General features: G+C 40.9%; 1 protein-coding gene across 2 annotated transcripts in view; it reads left to right on the top strand.

Moving 5' to 3' along the window:
• Nucleotides 1-17,489, top strand: part of zbtb16a (zinc finger and BTB domain containing 16a) — a 151,598-nt gene that overhangs the window by 127,555 nt on the left and 6,554 nt on the right. For both annotated transcript variants that reach the window (XM_059351330.1, XM_059351331.1), the window contains exons 5-6: nt 2,581-2,751; nt 12,419-12,589. In XM_059351330.1, coding sequence (XP_059207313.1) covers nt 2,581-2,751; nt 12,419-12,589 — 342 coding nt within the window. The remainder of the gene's footprint in view (nt 1-2,580; nt 2,752-12,418; nt 12,590-17,489) is intronic.

Here is a 17,489-nt window from a genome sequence, read left to right as displayed (position 1 = left end):
CTAGTGTGTGTGTGTGTGTGTGAGTGTGTGAGTGTGTGAGTGTGTGAGTGTGTGAGTGTGTGAGTGTGTGAGTGTGTGTGTGTGTGTGTGTGTGTGTGGGAGGGAGGGAGGGAGTCATATATCCACCTCGTCCACGCCTTAGACCTTAGGTCAGAGGTCTGATAACCTTTTACATTCCAAAACCCCTTTTTTCCTCTAATTCTCCATCTTTGACCAAAGTCTCTCAACACCCCCTCCCCTCCTCCCTCACCTATTCTCCCTCTAGACCACGAGGCAATTTACATTCTCCACCTCTCCAAACAACAACAATAAAGGCGTGTTGCTTTATGTCTTTAATGTGACAACAAATTATTTCATCTGAAGTGGCCCGGAGGAAGAAGTTGTCTGCTTATTGTCGTCCACTGACAGAGCCAAAACTAAGATTCATGATAAACTAAGAGAGAGAGGGAGTGTGGTAGATAGAGAAACAAAGTGAATAGGAGGCATGTCTGTCAATCAAAGCCACTTAAGTACCTGGAGTCCTAGAGGGATTCCAGCTGCAATCGACCTCAAGTCAATAGCCTCTTCATTGATGAAAGCAGACAAAAGATGGGCAAGGAAAATACAACACAGGAGAAGCTTAGCATGAGTAAAATGCATGAAAATAGTTTGCATTCACGATCAAATCTACATCAAGTCACTGAAAAATATACACACAAGCCACAGCAATATCTCCCCTACAGAAGAAGGATTATTGGGAAAGCCAGACCTTTGTGTAGTACTGTGGAGACAGCATTTTGTGCAACATATTGATAGCAACACCCAAAGCTTTACCACCAGTGGGACAAAAAATATAAAGTTTGTCTGCATGTATCCTCATTGCATGTCTTCATATTTTTGTTTCCCAATCAACATGTGTTTCTCTCCTCGGAAAATCACATTTCTTGCAACCGCCCCTTCATGGTTCGGGTTAGAGATAAGGCTGGTTCACATTTAGATTTTGGGGAATATTAACGGTGCAACAGTGTTCAACTCAACATCGGCATTACTGGTGCAGCTGGCAATTCAGGCAACACAGCTAACAATACTGCTGAAGCCAGTTCATATGAATATTTGAAGTTTTGTGAACCAATCAGTACAGATTCTAATGGAAAAAATCTAAAATGTTATGCAAATTGTGTCCGCCAGGTCCGAACAAACAAGTCCGAATGTCAGAGGCATCAGAAGCCAATTTTTTTTTTTCGTGAACTAGTTCATTATTTGGGACTGAACTTCAGAATTCAATGTTGTGAACTATGGTCTTGAACTGTGCTCAGGGTAGCATGAATGTGTTCAGCAAGTTTTTTGGCAATCTGCCTGTGAAAATTTAATATATCTTATGTAGATGTAGAAATCTGCCCTGATTGTGAGCCCAGTGAAAAAGGTCAGGGGGTCACCAACATATTAGGAATCATCCTCACCTGTAGGGCTGACAGATTAGTACCTCAGGCTTACAGTCATGAGTGTTCAACATGATCTAATGAAAGTTCTACACTCCAGACACAGCTGCTTTCTCTCCTGTACAACAGAAAATGAACCATAGAGGCAGAGCTTAAGTCAGAAAGGGAAGGTTTGTCAATATTTATTTCTCTCCCCTGCATGCACCAAAATTAGATTGTTTGTTCCCCTCTTGGTTTGTACAACACCTTCCTCTTCTACAAACTGACTCTCTTATCTTTACCTGCAATCCAGCAGCTCCTCTCTATCCTTCCTCCTATCATCATCCTCCAGTGGTGCATCTTCCCTCCATCCCTGTTCTTTAGCGTGTAGAGCAGCCGAGACAGTGATTGATCTGGCGTGGAGGCTGTCGTGGGCCCTCCTCCTCCTCCAGTGGTTATGAACATGAGGCGGGCTGCTCTTCATAGATTTTTAAATTAGTGTCAGCTTTGCCCCAAAGATGTGTTATTGACTGATGAAATAGAAACTGAGCTCCAAACACTCAGTCCTTCCCCAGAGTTTTCCCCAGCCTGGTAATTGAAAAAGTGTGAAGGGAGTGTGTTCAAGGGAGCGTGCAACTGTGTGTGTCTGTTCCCGTGTTTGTGATTTTATGTGTTTGTGTGCTTGCAACTGTGCGCTCTTTATCTCCGCTGGAGAAAAATGCACAGTGCTCACTGGAGTCAAGATTCGATTGAAGTATTGCATAGGAGATCTTTATCTTCTACACACCCACCCTGAAACACGAGTACTGTGTGCACCTTTAATCCTATAAATACAGTTTGCTTCTTGTAAGCCTATGAAGGTACTGTTTGTAAACTGTAATGTGTTTGAATTAACAATATCACACCTGAGTTGTTGCATATCCTGTGTCTTAATATGTGCAGTTTGTTACTTAAGTGTGATTTATTAGAATAGAGCTGGTGTTAATTGTCAGTGTATATACCGTGAAGTGCAAAACTTTACATTTTTATTCAATCTTAAGTCTGGATATGACTAAACTGTGGCAGAAACTACACAAAAATGAGACACCGGTTGTAATAAATGAGTGATAGTCAGTAAATTAAATAAAAATATTGCTTCACAGCTTCATCCACTAACTCTCCTGTTGTGTCTTTTTCTCTGCAGGGTCAGACATGGCCATCTTTTGCCTGCTTTGTGGGAAGCGTTTCCAGACCCAGACGGCACTGCAGCAGCACATGGAAGTCCACGCCGGTGTTCGCAGCTACATTTGCAGTGAATGCAACCGGACTTTCCCCAGCCATACTGCACTCAAGCGTCACCTACGCTCACACACAGGTCAGTGGAAGCGCTCACTAGACTTCTTCACTTCAGTGGTAAGGCCTCAGGGTCACAAGGTGGCATAACTGGAAGACTTGGAGTATCTGTCCATTCGATTTCAGTGCATTCTTCAGCTCATTCTGGGGAATCCCTTGACCTTCCCGTATGCAATGGGATGTGTAATCCCTCTGGTGTTTTGTGGGTCAGCCCTAGGGTCTGCTCCCATTTTAATCCAAATCTGAACAAGCCCCTGCAAGACATCATTATCGTGTCCAAAGCAATACACATAGCTCCCTTTGACATGAGGGTGCAGTCGTTCTTATTTTGCACTTCAGTCTGAGCTTTTCCCCCTGCCCAATGCTCAATAAAACTATTAGTTATTGCCTGTTAAAAAGATGACTACATTTTGTAAAACTGTCTACAGTAGAACTGGTAGAAATTATGACAAAAATGTATGACCCACGTCATAAAAATACCACATTTCCTCTTAATTTGCCATATTTGTTCGCTCCTGCCGGGCCTACTAATAATTCATTCCTCCCGGTCCAAACCAATTTACATCATGGCCTCAGGTGCAGTGCAATGCTGCAGCAGCATCTCCGGTCAGAGAATTACTCAACTCTGTTGGTCATGCTCAAGTAAGAATTTGCAGAGAACTTGCATCACCATTTGCGTCTGCCCCTTTATTCTCAAAAGAGTACATTTGAATTCATTCTGTTTCTACCAAACTACTAATAAAACAGGCAGACAGTACAGAGAGGATTCATATTGACATCTAGGATTTGGAATAAAACAAGTGTTAAGTCTCCAAGTCATTGGTGTCAATTTAATGATTTTATTTTAGACTTTTTTAATCACTGAAATGTTTTGAAAAGAGGACGACATTAACGTGTGAGTGGAGCAATAATTGCTGTGTTATGAGACAGACGAGCCACTCCAGGGTTTTTGGTAACTTTCCAGAGGAAAAAAGAAATAGCACTAAAGCAAGGTTTTTAAGCTGTAAATATTTTGATATGACCTCCAGAAAATGATTATCAACCTGATGTTAAAGATGGTCTCAATATTATGACACGCTGTTATGAAGCACTCCCCTCTAACAGGAGGCTGGATGCTTCACATCAGCAGCTCGCCTCTTCAACAAGCCCCAGACCCCCACTGACACAGACTCTTATTACTCCCTCCATAGACACTACACGTTACATTAGCGTCCCCATTATCTGACTATATGCACTACATAAACACACATCATTAGCTCTATCTATCAGTACATTGCATATTCTCTTTATTCTTAATACTGTAAACCTAGAATATACTTATACACATTCTTGCCTCGCACTTTTATTTTGAAAATTACATTATACATATTTTTAAATAGTATTTTTTTTAAATATTTCTTAGTGTAATTCATTCTGTTCTACATATGCACTAAATCACCAAGTTAAATTCCTTGAGTGAAGACCTACTTGGCAATAAACCAGATTCTGCTACTGATATTATTATTATTATTATTATGTTGCATAATAGCAAGGCTAGATTACCATCTGCCCCGGGGTCTCAGATTCCCAAAGCAAAGCTCCAGGTTCACTGTGTGGCAGGAGGATTTTGGTATAATCATTAATTTTAGCTTTGTTTGGGTATATTGGAATATTCTCCACTAACACCCAATATCAGCTAACATGAAGAGTTTATTGCCTGATAATGAAGCTCTGTGTGGAAGAGGGTCAGTTGCACTAGAGTAATAAAACATCTTAAAATATGTATTTATTACATTTAAAATACAAATAACATGTTATTCATATGCAGAACTCGATAAATACAATCACACATGGGCACATTTTGGGTAATTTCACATGATAAATTCATGTGAAAGTCACATTTCTGAGAAACCACTCAAGCTTTTTATTTTCTAAATATCTAATTATTCACACAGAAAGCCTTGGATATACATTTTTATTCAAATATTGAGCTCAAATAATCATATGAATTCTTGTTTTCTTATAAATAAATATTTAGAGCCCACCAGATATATCAGTTGACAGATGTTATCGGCCAATATTGGCGTATATGCTGTCCGATATGTAACTTGTAAATTTCTTTTGGCTTTCAGATAGAGAAGGGGTTTTTTTTACCACCTCCCACCCTGTTGTGAAAGGATAATAAAATAACATGAAACAAGTGAGTAGTGTAGAGCCATAGTAGAAAAACAACACCTGCAAAAATCCTACACTCTGACCCACGACAAGGATTGCCATGGACAAATATAGCTTACAGTATAGTACAAAGAAAAAAAACATGTTTTATTTTAGGAAATGAGAGTGAATGATATTATCCCTCCCCGGTTACATTGCTACTTTAGCTCAGCTGAATAAACAGCATTAATTCAGGTCAACGCAGAATGAATTCTGCAGCAGTCAGACGCAGCTTATTTACAGTGAGTGTATTTTTTGTTGTTGTTTTTTCTCCAGTCCACTAGTAATTCTCTCAGTGCTGGCTCTCTACTGAGGCGAGGCCAGGGTACTAATACATTGTTGCGAGGGAGCAGAGGTAGCCTGACGGATGCTGCTATTCAGTGAGAAAAAAAAAACCCGTAACCATGACAGAATATGAACACATGGAAATGAATCCCATTTCACCGGCGAGGGATGGATGCTTTTTTCTTCCTCCTCTCTCTCTCTCTCTCTCTCTCTCTCTTTCTCTCTCTCTCTCTCTCTCTCTCTCTCTCTCTCTCTCTCTCTCTCACTCTCTCTCACCCAGCCGCCTGTCTGCGACCTTAAATAACAGTCTCACTGTCAGAGCCGATTTAGCTCACCGGCTCACGGATAAATATTTGAAACGAAAGGCAGTGAGATGAGAGCAGTCGGCCCTATTTACAAGTCAGGCGAATACACCATTAGTGTGTGATGGTGGAAGGGGCTGTGTGGAGGGGGGGGTTAGGGTAGGGTGTGTGTGTGTGTGGGGGGGGGGTGGAAGGAGCAGCTTGAGCCGCATGTACAGTAGCAATGCACACATCTGCTCTGTCTACCAGACATTGGAGAGGACACAAGCAGCGTCTCTGATCCACCTGCCCACCCGGGCGACGCAAATGTCACCTCAGCTCGTCTCTGGAGCTGCAGATGAGACTTTGCAGCCTCATGCCACTTTGAACCGCATCTCGCTGTGGGCGTGTGTTAAATCACAATGTGCCAGCCACGAAAAGCAATCGTTTAAATATGATGTGGAGCCTTTTGTCAGAGGATTATAAAGTCAGCAACTCACACAGCCATCATGGGCACCAGAAATAGGTCCTAATTTACCCTCCAAGAAAAAGAAGTAGAGGCATGGTGTTCCTCTACATTTACACTTTGATGTTAATAATCTCATTCACACTTTGCTGGGTAACGAGGCAAAAACAGTGTTTAAAAACAGACAGAGCTAGATGCCATATCCATCTCAGAGAATCAGCCTTTACCTGCCTTTATATAGAGGCACATCCAGGTCCATCCAGTGTGGACATCTGTCAATATCCATGTACTGTGTTTTTGTAACATTAGCACAGGTTGTGTCATAATAAGCCTTTGTGGATGGCAACTAGCAGCAATTAATAAATAAAAAGGTATTCTGAATAGAAAGTTCAGCTGTCATACAGGTCCATCGACAAGACCAGAGTTATTTGTAATAACTGTTGATGTTCAAGGTCTATCTACAGATAAAAATGTGTGATCATACAATTAATCACAATTTAATATTTAATGAATGAAATCTAAACAAAATCTCTCAAGGCTGTAGGTTTGGTCTCAGACATGAGGATGACACAATAAAATAAAATCAGGGAGACCTCAACCAAAACAGTAAGTGCTGCCATTTTGCCATGTTGTTTCTGTGGTCTATGCTATAGAAATGTTATTCTGAGATGTTTAGTGTAAACTTAATGTAGGGCTGCCCCCTCTTAGTCGATTAGTTGACTAACTGGCTGTCTTTTTTAACTTTTGACTATGTAGAAGCTTTAAATTGGTGATTTTACAGGATTCTTTGTGGACACAGTCCAGTTCAGTAGTCCACAAAATGGTATAAGGTACAAAAAATGTCTTTAGTCGAGGATGGCCCTACACTATGTTATCTTGTTCAGATCTGATTCAGCCACCTGTTGAACAAGTTTTTTTTCATAGATTTTGCACTTCGCTTCATTCTAACTTAAAATATTTTGCCACTTAGCTTGGCTTTGGGCAGCCATTTAAAATAAATGGGGAAAATGCTAAAGCTGATGCAATTTTATTATCATGATAACAGCATTTTAAGGTCAGAGTATATACAGTGGTCTTCACACGCAAATGCATAGACACAAGTATACACACATGCAAAAAGTCCTGAGTTCCTGTAGGTATTTTCCCCAAACAGGAGTCAATTTTGGTGAGAATTCCCTGCAAATACCAAGATCTCAATTCTCAGCATTCAAGCCTAATTTTAATGGACGGCGTGAGGCAGCTCATCTGCCATAGAAAGCTTTCTCGATATAGCTCGGTTATTGGTTGAATCACCATTCTGTTGTATCAAATGACAACAGAACGCAGCAAAAAGCACTTTTGTGGACATTCATTACGTGTGCTTCATTTTACCTGTCTGCTGGCTTATCTGTTGAAAGCAGCCTCGCTGCGGCGCGGTCTGACACTGGATCACCATTTAGGACGAAGAAGGGGGGGAAAACGGATTTAATGGTGTTTATTTCAGCATCTTAATCATGCCATCTCTCCTGCTCTCCCTCACTGCGTCTTTCTTCTCATTTTCCTCCCTCCACCTGCAGTTTCATCACCTTCTCTTCACATGTCAGGATGTTACACACTCTCAGCTCCATGTTGCCTCTTTATATTGTTTGTATATCTTTATTGCATGTATGTACACTACAGTATAGATTCACACAATGTGGGCTTATAACAGTGGCAGTCATGGCAGCTGTGCTATTCCCCTTCCCCACACGCAGACACACACACAATCTCTTTACAGACCAGGCCTTCATTAATATTCCGTTGTTGTGCACTGTCTGTGTGTAAGTGTCTGTGTGTGTGTTTTTTTAAACCCGGAGCCAATTTGCTGTCTGCTGTGGCGGGGTGTTTTGTGTTCGCAGCTGTATTTGATAGTGCTAAAGCCAGAGAGAGAGAGAGGGAGAGGGAGAGAGAGGACTGAATTGAATTTAGAGAGAGAGAGAATGAGCCAGTTCTGGTCCTGGCAGTGATGGAGCCCGGTGATTTACAGCCTCTTACCGTATATAATGAACACGCCCCGGGTGCCCATGGGCACAGGCACCCTCAGCGGGCCTTAGGGGTGTCAAAGGAGGTGATAGGGAGGAAGGGGGGGGGGTAAATGTAGAGGTGGTTGTGGTGAAGGGGGGGGGGGGTCAGGAGACGCAGGTGGTGATGCTCGGGGGCACCCAAGGGTCCACTCACCATGCTGTGGTTCCACCTCACTGTGCTGAGTCCTCATCTGCGGCCTCCCTGCCATGTGGTCACACCGGAGAAAAAGAAAAGAGATAGCAGGGAAGGAAAGCAGGGAGGATGAGAGGAGGAGGAGAAAGAGAGAGAGGGAGACAGAGAGAGAGAGTATATATAGTGGCGGATTTGGGATGGACAGAGGACATGTCCCCATTATTCTCCAGCTCCCGTGAGGATATCTGACAAAATGAAGTCCTGTCTGGCCCTTTACATCCTCACAATGTGATTATAGAATTGTGGTCTGATTCATTTAAAGCTCTGCAGTGAAACTTTGCACTTTGGCGTCCCCGAGTGGCTGCAGGAGATAACATGCATGATATGCATCCAAGGCACAAACAGGATGCTGGAGCCTTGAAAGCAACCACTCTGAATTTGCTTTTTTGCCTCAGCTGATACCAGACATGCTTGCATTTGCACCGTGTTTTACTGTTTCCAGCGTGTTTTCCCAATTAAAAAATTGAAAAATAGCAGATTATCAGGCAATAGTGAGCAATGTTTGATCTAGAATATCGCAGGCATCATAACTCTAAGCCACCAATACGACATCATAGTGATTTTTAGTTTTTTGAGGGGGGTTGTAGGGATGGTAAGGAGGCTTAAGATATTTCATCCAAGTAAATATTTCATCATCAAGGTAAAGTTGATAGATCAACTACAGAAGCTCACATAAGTAATACAAGTTGGCTGACCCTCTATGTTTATACCAAATGGCAAAGAGGATTGTAAGCAATAAAGTAAAAATAAAAGGAAGTAGAAAACACATCTATTAAGTATCTACCATATCTATTTATACAGTGTATATGTTTTATTTATGTGTTTTAATAGCATTCTGAAATTAATGAAAAATGTCCAGCAATGATTTATTATTCTTATTCTTTAAAGAATAGAAACACATTGTATTGTATGTGAGAAGAGCTCCTTTGTACTAAATCAAGATTTTTGATAATGTTCTCGAAGAACAGACGCAGCAGCACAGCAACAGGACATTAAGCGTAAATACCCCTCCATAGGCCTCTTTTGAGCATTAGCATCCCACTCGCCGGTCTGATCGGAGGCCCTAATTAAAGGCAGGTGAATCTGAGCTCAATTATTATTCCTGCAGCGTCGTGTGAGCCCACCGAGCTCCGTGATGGATTGTGATCTCTGCTGTGGTTGAAACGCTAGAAAGAGCACAATGTCTTACAGCGGGAGCCACTGATAACTTCACGCAGACAAATAAAGACTGTCACTTTTATTGATTTTTACCCAGCCCCCACCACCGCTGCTGCCGCCCTATACACCCACATCCCCTGCTCCATCCCCATCTCCATCTCAGTTTTAAGCCCCCCACCCCACCCTCTTGCCGCCGCACACCTCCATCCCCATCAAAGCTTCCCTTTAATGGGAAGGTGTCCAACATCACAAGGCACAGAAAACGTTTCTTCCATGAGAGTATAGCACACCCAGAATGTGATCAGCATTTAAGGGGTGTCCATCTCTCATCCCTCTTTTATCACTCTTTTTACCTCTCCTCCTAAATAAATCAAATAAACACATACATACTGTATACACAGACAGAAAATGTTAAATAAAATATGCACGATGGAAGTGAAATTGTCTCTTAACAGCGGGGCAGCAGCAGCAGCACATAACGAGAAATGCAATTTATTCCCTGGCACGTTGCTGCTCGGACAGGCAGATAATGAAAGGCATAGGTCATTGATGGTGACTTAAACCTGCAGTGGTGGAGTGAAATACATTAATAAATATCCACAACATTACTTGGCTAGAGAATGTAACCCACGGGGGGGAGGCAAATGACGCAAGGAGCGGCTCCTCATCAAACACGGGAATACAATTAGTCTTTGGACTGCTGGTGAGAGCCTCCTGCAAATCATAATATCCCTGATCATTGACATCTGAATATCCATTACAGCTGCCCTGTGGGGACCTGCGCTCTGGCAGCCCGAGGAAAAGAATGTGATGCCTGTTGTCATTTTCATTTCTGAGGGCACACATACTGTACATGCACCACCAGCTGGGTGTCTGGAATAAGTCTAATGTCTCAGAATGGAAATGTGGTGCTCTGTAAATACAAAGTGAGAATACATTTACCCAGTGTGAAAGCATCCAACAGAGGAGCCATGAATAGAAACAGGCAGTATCCTAACAATGGGGTAATGCAGTGAAAGTAAAGGCGAGACAAAGTTACATTCTTTATTTGCTAATTTAATTTAACGTTAACCAAAATGTGCATGTAATACTGAAGATATAAATCCTTAAAGTCGCTCAGCCCGACAGTTTACTCAATGCTACAATGTAGATGGAATTTGGTCTGTTCTTAAACTATTGTCAAATAAACAAACAATTGGCCTCATGCAAGTACATCTTCACATTCTTATCTTAATTTTTTTTTACTTTATCATTTATAATTGATGATTTATATAGGATTTTCCAAGCAACCCCTCTGGATCTGAAAAGTAAAAGCCAATGCAGAAGAGCCTTAAACCTGCATTCTTTCTAAGGACCAGCAGGGGGCGACGCCACTGGATGCAAAAATAATTCTGATTGTCTAAAAGTCTATAAGAAAATCACCCTGCTTCTCACATGATTTAATACTTCAGTAAACATTCTCATAAGGAGTTTATTGTCTCATTCCAAGTTTCAAGTCTATACTCTATCTCAAGTATGATGGTTTTTTTGTAAATTATGGTCCCATTTAGAGTCAAATAGACGATAAAGCAGGTTATGCTCCAGGACGGGGCTACTCTGTGATTGACTCGTCACCCCCACAGTGTGTTTTCTTCTTCAAACTTTTCCCTTTCACAGTGCGTTTTCACTTCATCAAAGTTAACTGTAACATCCTGTTTGCTTGAAAATTGACTAAATGACAAGCTAGCTAGATACTTCCATCCTTCCAGCTTGGTTCCTACTTGGATGCCATGTGCTTACAAGTAAAAAAAAAAAAATGTCATCAAAACCAGCTTTTGTTGGACTGAAACTAGCACCAGCAAGAACTCTGATTTGCCACCTCTGACTGAAGTATATAAATATATTTTCAGTTAATTTATAGTGATCAAATTTGTGTAAACCTTTTGACAGGTTCAGTGCACCAACCTGTAACACTGCACCAGTTGATACCAAAATCAAAATATGAATGTTTTAAACACTGTATCTGAACTCACAGCATTAAGAGTTTCGTTCAGAGAGATGGCTGATTAGAGAGATGTATGATGGCTTTCGGTTTTCTTCCAAGTGAACTGTGATGTTGTTCATTTAGTGCAAGATGGTGATCCAAATTAAGTGCATGAAACAACCCAACGCCCCCTTTCTGACTCCTGCTGTGTTGGCCTGCTGTGCTTACATACAATATTCAAACCAAAACAGATAGAGGACACTGATTGGCTGCCACTTTAAAATTCCCTTAAATCCTTGGAAGCCTTCATAAAGGAACTGTGCTTTTCATTACTTCGTGAACGGATTTTCATGCTTTGTTTTGAATGAGAGACCACTAGTTGCAGAAAATGACATTGTGTGTTAAATAACAGATTTCAAAGAAACTCAATATAAAAAAGACAAGCATGAAAAGGATTTCAGTCAAGAAGAAGATTAAAATAATCTGAAATAGAATCATTCAATTTAAATTGTAGGGTAAAAACATATATATTCATACTCCATGTGTCAGTCAAGTAATTTATAAATGTATTGTGGGAGTGGGACTGGCTGGTCAATAACACATCTCATGGCCAGGGAACAGCCACGACAGGCTACAATTATTTTTACACAAAGTAAAACAACAGTGCAGGTGATTTGTAGAGGAGACAAAAGATGGATTACATTGTCTGCTGTTATTAAAGCAGTTAAGTGGATAGCCATTAGAGCATAAACACCTATTGTTCTGGCGTTGCACATAAACCCACCAAAATAATCAGTCAAAACATTCAGTTATTTTTCTCCCTTTAGGTTTTTAGAGCTGTATGTTTGAATTTTTGGGTGGTGAGAACCATTAAACCATAGTCAGGCAGCTTAAACAAATTTCAGTTTGCCATGAAACTTGATTTGAGTTAAGGTTTTAATAATATTCAGATTCACTTTTGCAGCAACACTTCATTTCTCTGTCCTCGTACTCAGTCTGTTAATCCTGCCTTTCAGTCTGAATTTTCACACCTGCTCAACAAGTGTTTTCACAGCTAGATCTTGTCTGCAGAAGAAGTCAGCTTTGTTTCTGTTTCTCCACATTACAGCAGGGGACCATCCATTTGAGTGTGAGTTCTGCGGGAGCTGCTTCCGAGATGAGAGCACGCTGAAGGGCCACAAACGCATCCACACCGGGGAGAAGCCCTATGAATGTAACGGCTGTGGGAAAAAGTTCAGCCTCAAGCACCAGCTGGAAACCCACTACCGTGTGCACACAGGTACTGTGTCGACAAAAAGCTGTTTGAAGAGAAAAACGCTGTGTTTATTGATGTTGATGATCAAAGGATTGGGAAGGGTTTATGGTCTTACAGGGAGTTATTTGTTGGAAATATTTCTTGATTTATAACTCTTTATTCTTTTGCCCAGAGCGTCTTGTGCAGCATCTCAAGATACAGCGCAGGTTGCCAGATGAGTGAGCAGAGGTTTGGGGTTTGGTCTCTGTGCGAACCTGGCAACCTCGCTGTGACAAAGGGTTTTGTTTGCCAAGACAGTTTCACAGTGTTACTCCTTCTAAAACAAACATCTGTTATTTTTGCACTTCTGTTCAAGTATAGAGACCACACAACCAAAATAGAATATACTGATTAGCGAGCTTGGTTATTTTTAAGCATAACCCTGTTTTGTTTTTTTACCTAGCCTTACCAAATGGTTTTAAAGTGTTAAAAATCGCAATCATCCAGTCGCAGGTTTACTAAATTTACTCTTGCTGTTGTCACGTTTTCATCATGTCTTACAATGAGAACGGGTTGCAGTAATTCAGAAATGTTCATATTCAACATATTTGTGTATAAGAATGTAGAGGTTAAACATATGTGCAGTTTGCATTAATTGTGCAATGCTCACATTTTTTGTGGAAACAGGGTTGCTTTTTACCTATGGGGCGGGACAAATATCACTGTGTCTAGCTCATGCGAAAGTACTTCTTAACCCAGCCTCATCCAAGTTCAGCACTAGAATCAAACATTGTACTACTTGCTAAAGATTTTTCCACACCTACAAAATCTCACAAATCCACAGAAATCGGAGAGTCAGAGCAAGTACTCTCCCTTATGCCGACATCTTTACTTCTGAAGAAATTCCATTTAGCAGCAACTAAGCGCAACCAAAGCATCTTGCTTAAAATTGCTATAATAGCTGCAGTCTTTATGCTAAGCTAGGCTAACAATTCCAGCTCCTGACTTGGCACACAGACATGAAACTGATATTAATCATCTCATTCTCGGAAAAAAAGTCAGGAAGAAAATTTCCCAAAATGTTAAACTATTCTTTGTATGGTTAGCATGTTTTGGTTAAAATGTTGACCCTTATATTCAGTAATTACAAGCACAGCTTTTACTCTCAAAGCAAACCAAAATACTTGTTAATACTTGAAATTGTAGCAGTGAGATATTCTACCACTTCTCCTTAATTTGATATGAGTGCAACAAAATGTTATTGCCCGTCATAATAACACAGTGTTGAAACATATTAATGCAGCTTTTGGTGCCTGTTAAAACACTGTGTTGTAGGAAATCCAAGTTGCAAGGCAGAGACCAGACCAGATGAATATCTTTGTTGCTGTGATACAGTAGATGAATGTCTCAGAAGACTTTGTATTGATCCCAGTATATTTAGAGCCCCATAAAGATGTTGACACAGTGATAAGCTGGGTGCCCTGGAGAATGAGTGCACGCTACGTAGCAGACTGAGTGAGGATATCACAAGTGCTCACCAGGATGGCACACAGCCAAGGCTTTATGTTTCCTCACCATCTCTTTTTCTCTAATACACACACCCACACACACACAAACACAGCAGCACCCTCCCATCTCCCATTCAATAAGCCAGCTGTTAAGCCACACTATCAAGGCAGCCTGTCCAATAATTGGCTCCCCCCCGTCCACCCTTTCCCCTTTTGTGTGGGGGAGGGGGCTTTGCGTTAAGCCGGAGAGCAACAGCAGATAACAAGAGCAAGTGACAAGCTCACAGTCAAAGGCCACCTCGCACAAAAGGGAGCTGCTTGATGAATCATCGACATTGGCAACCTAACCCCCCCGCCGCCCCCTTCTCTCCACACATCCCAAATGCCAATGGCGGATCAATACCTGAGCCCCATTTGCAATTCATTATTAGCTAGTTATTTGAGGCGACCCTGTTTACAGTCTGGTTATCAATATGAACATAATGCAGGTGTCCACACTGCTGCAGAGCAACACATGACAACCTGCAACACCGTACTTATTGGTTGAATGGTGGTGTAACCCGGCAGAGGTCAAGGTTAACCAGGGCTCCAAAAGGACGAGAGAGCGAGCAACGGATGCATGAGGCCGTCCGTTTTGCCAGCACACACGTGCGAGGCTCCAGCTGAAAGGTGACAGCAAGCGTTGGGCTAGATCACATCCGACAGCTCATTTCAAATGCCATTGGTAAAGGTCAGCATTTACATGTCTAATTTGCGTCTGCCGGCTTGAGCGCTGGTGGATTATTCCCTGCCATCACTCAAATCATTAGCACATTTAGGATGGCTGCTGTTGCTGAATTGAAATGTGCTTCTTGAATATAGCAGCCCCCACAGCTAGAAAGCAGCGGCACACTTTGATTTATGACACCTTCAGGAGTTCTCCATGGCCCGAGCTGTATTTTGTGTAATGTTCCAAATTGATTAAATGCGGCTCGTAAAAGAAATAGCAGACATTTAAACATCACATATTCCTGGACTTTTAGCCCATTCAGATCTTATCTTTAGCACTGCAGGTCCATGTGAGCATTCTCACTGTTACAGAATAACTGGTTTATTATGACTCTGTTCATATTACATCCGCCAAGGAGGTTATTTTTTCAGTTCAGTTTGTTTGTTGGTTTGTCTGTTTTTCATCAGATTTCCGGAAAAACAGCTGGTCCAATTTTCATGAAACTTGAAATTATGTAGCATGGGCCAAGGAAGAACGTATTAACAGGGCAGACACACAAATTATTTTTCACACTGTTAATATTGTGAGAATGGCCTTGGCGGAGTGTCATCTAGTTTTCACTGTGTAGACCATGACTTCTACCAGTTTTAATAACATCCCTTTATATCACATTATAGCATGGTATCTGGTAATTGTCTAAATTAATGGTCCATATTGAAGAAACGCATGATAAAGTGTATGTTTTATAAAAAAACAGCAGTTGCTCCATCTTCGGTCTTACGTACAAGGAGCCGAATGTGAAGTGTTGTCCAAATGACGTTAATATAGTGAATCAACTGCTGACTTATTTATTTTTATCTCAATTGAAAAATACATGATTTAGCATGTTATCACCCAGCTTTAAGTGTAATTGGCCATGATTTAATTATCTATTTGCATAGATGTCATCATCATTCTGAGTGTTCTCATAACTCCTAACTGATGACATCATAACTCATGTCTTCATCTGGTTTTCAAAAGGAGATCTAAAGAAAGTAGACATTAAAAAGCATAAGCAAGTTGCTCTCTGTGTGGTGTTAGAAGCCTCTGTAGCCACATTTGATATTTGTACATCGGATGAAATAGCAGGACATCTCTTTCTCATTTTCTTCTGTTGCACGGCATGATGTGAAAAAAAGCCTTGAAACGTTTCAAACTCCCAATACAGTGGGGTCTTTTTAATAAAGACAGTAATGAGACTTGATAACAACTGAACACAAAGCATTTCTATCCCCTCAACCACAAGAATAATTAGAAGATCATTTGTTGGCTGCTACAGCGATAGTTTGATGGACCATACCGTCTCTCAGAGGTGAACAAACTGCCACTACTGTATGTTTATGTTCTTATTCTTCCTTCTCTTTTTGAGCTCTACCAATTGTTGAGGGCAGTTGGAAAGAGAGTAAGTGTGGTCTTATACCGCTGCACACTACTGTTGAGGACACAGCTGGGATTTTGCTCCTGGGTTTTGGCTTGTCACCTACTGTGTGCACAGTCCAATTATCATAACAACACCAGAATTTCTTGTGGGCCAGCATGGTGAAATCTGTGGTTGCTAAATTAATGGTGATGGGACATTCTGTGCTCCTGAAGCTCTGACACAGACTTTTTTTACCTCTCACACAACAGGTTTCACATGTTGCAGTCTGTCAACAGACAAAATTTTACCATTGTAGCTTTATTGGACTTCACTGTTGATCTTATTTGTGTAGTTTTGGCCAGTGTCATCAAAGTTAAATCATGTCCAGATGTCATGTCTTGAAGCAAGTTTTCAGATGTATGCTGATGATACAGGTATACACTCATCGGCCACTTTATTCTGCGTCCTTGCCAGCTAATAAATTGGCCAGTGAGTGTATTTGTATCTGATGGAACTACTTTTTCAGTTTCCACACAGCTGTAATATAATACAGCATCTTCTATTAAGAAAGCTGCATCAGTTTTCTTTTCTTCCAGGCCTCAGTGCTCAATAGCAGCTATTGAACAAAATATTGAACAGGTCTTATAATAGATTCCCACTTTAAATTTGAGAAGCATGTTATAATCGTGACCAAGGTTGCAGAACCAAACTTGCATTCAATTAGACGTATTACGGACTGAGGACCATTTCATTCTGCAAATCATTTCATGCACTCTTCCACTTAGAGCTAAGTACTTGCTTTACTTTTTGTGCAGGGTTTTTGTGTGTATTTTTTGTTTCAAGTTTAATGTCTTTTAAAAGGCCATCAAGGGATGGACGCTGCAAATTAGCCCAGGCATATATGTACAATGGTGTGTGGCATTGGTTTATTTGTCCTGATACAAATGAATATATATATATATATATATATATATATATATATATATATATATATATGGTCCTGGCCAAAACTACAAAAATAGGAGCCAGGTGGTAATGTGGCTAATAGAAGATCCACACTGAAATTTTATGCAGACAATAATATCACATTGCTGCTATGAGCCTTCACAATGATGCTCTGGTTTACCACACTTATTCTACAAGTGTACACTTTCAGGAACAACAAGGATATTATTGGCATTGGTGGAGATAAGTGAATTTCCACATTAAATATGAAGGTCTGTGAATGATAAAGAAAGTGTGTTTACCAGACCACCTCACAGACTAATACATCCTTTCCATGTGTTTCAATTGATTTTGGTATCAAACACATTTATTTCCTGATTAACA

The sequence above is a fragment of the Centropristis striata genome, chromosome 15 (genome assembly GCF_030273125.1).
Source record: "Centropristis striata isolate RG_2023a ecotype Rhode Island chromosome 15, C.striata_1.0, whole genome shotgun sequence".
Lineage (NCBI taxonomy): Eukaryota > Metazoa > Chordata > Actinopteri > Perciformes > Serranidae > Centropristis > Centropristis striata.
This window is presented reverse-complemented; position numbering and strand designations above follow the sequence as displayed.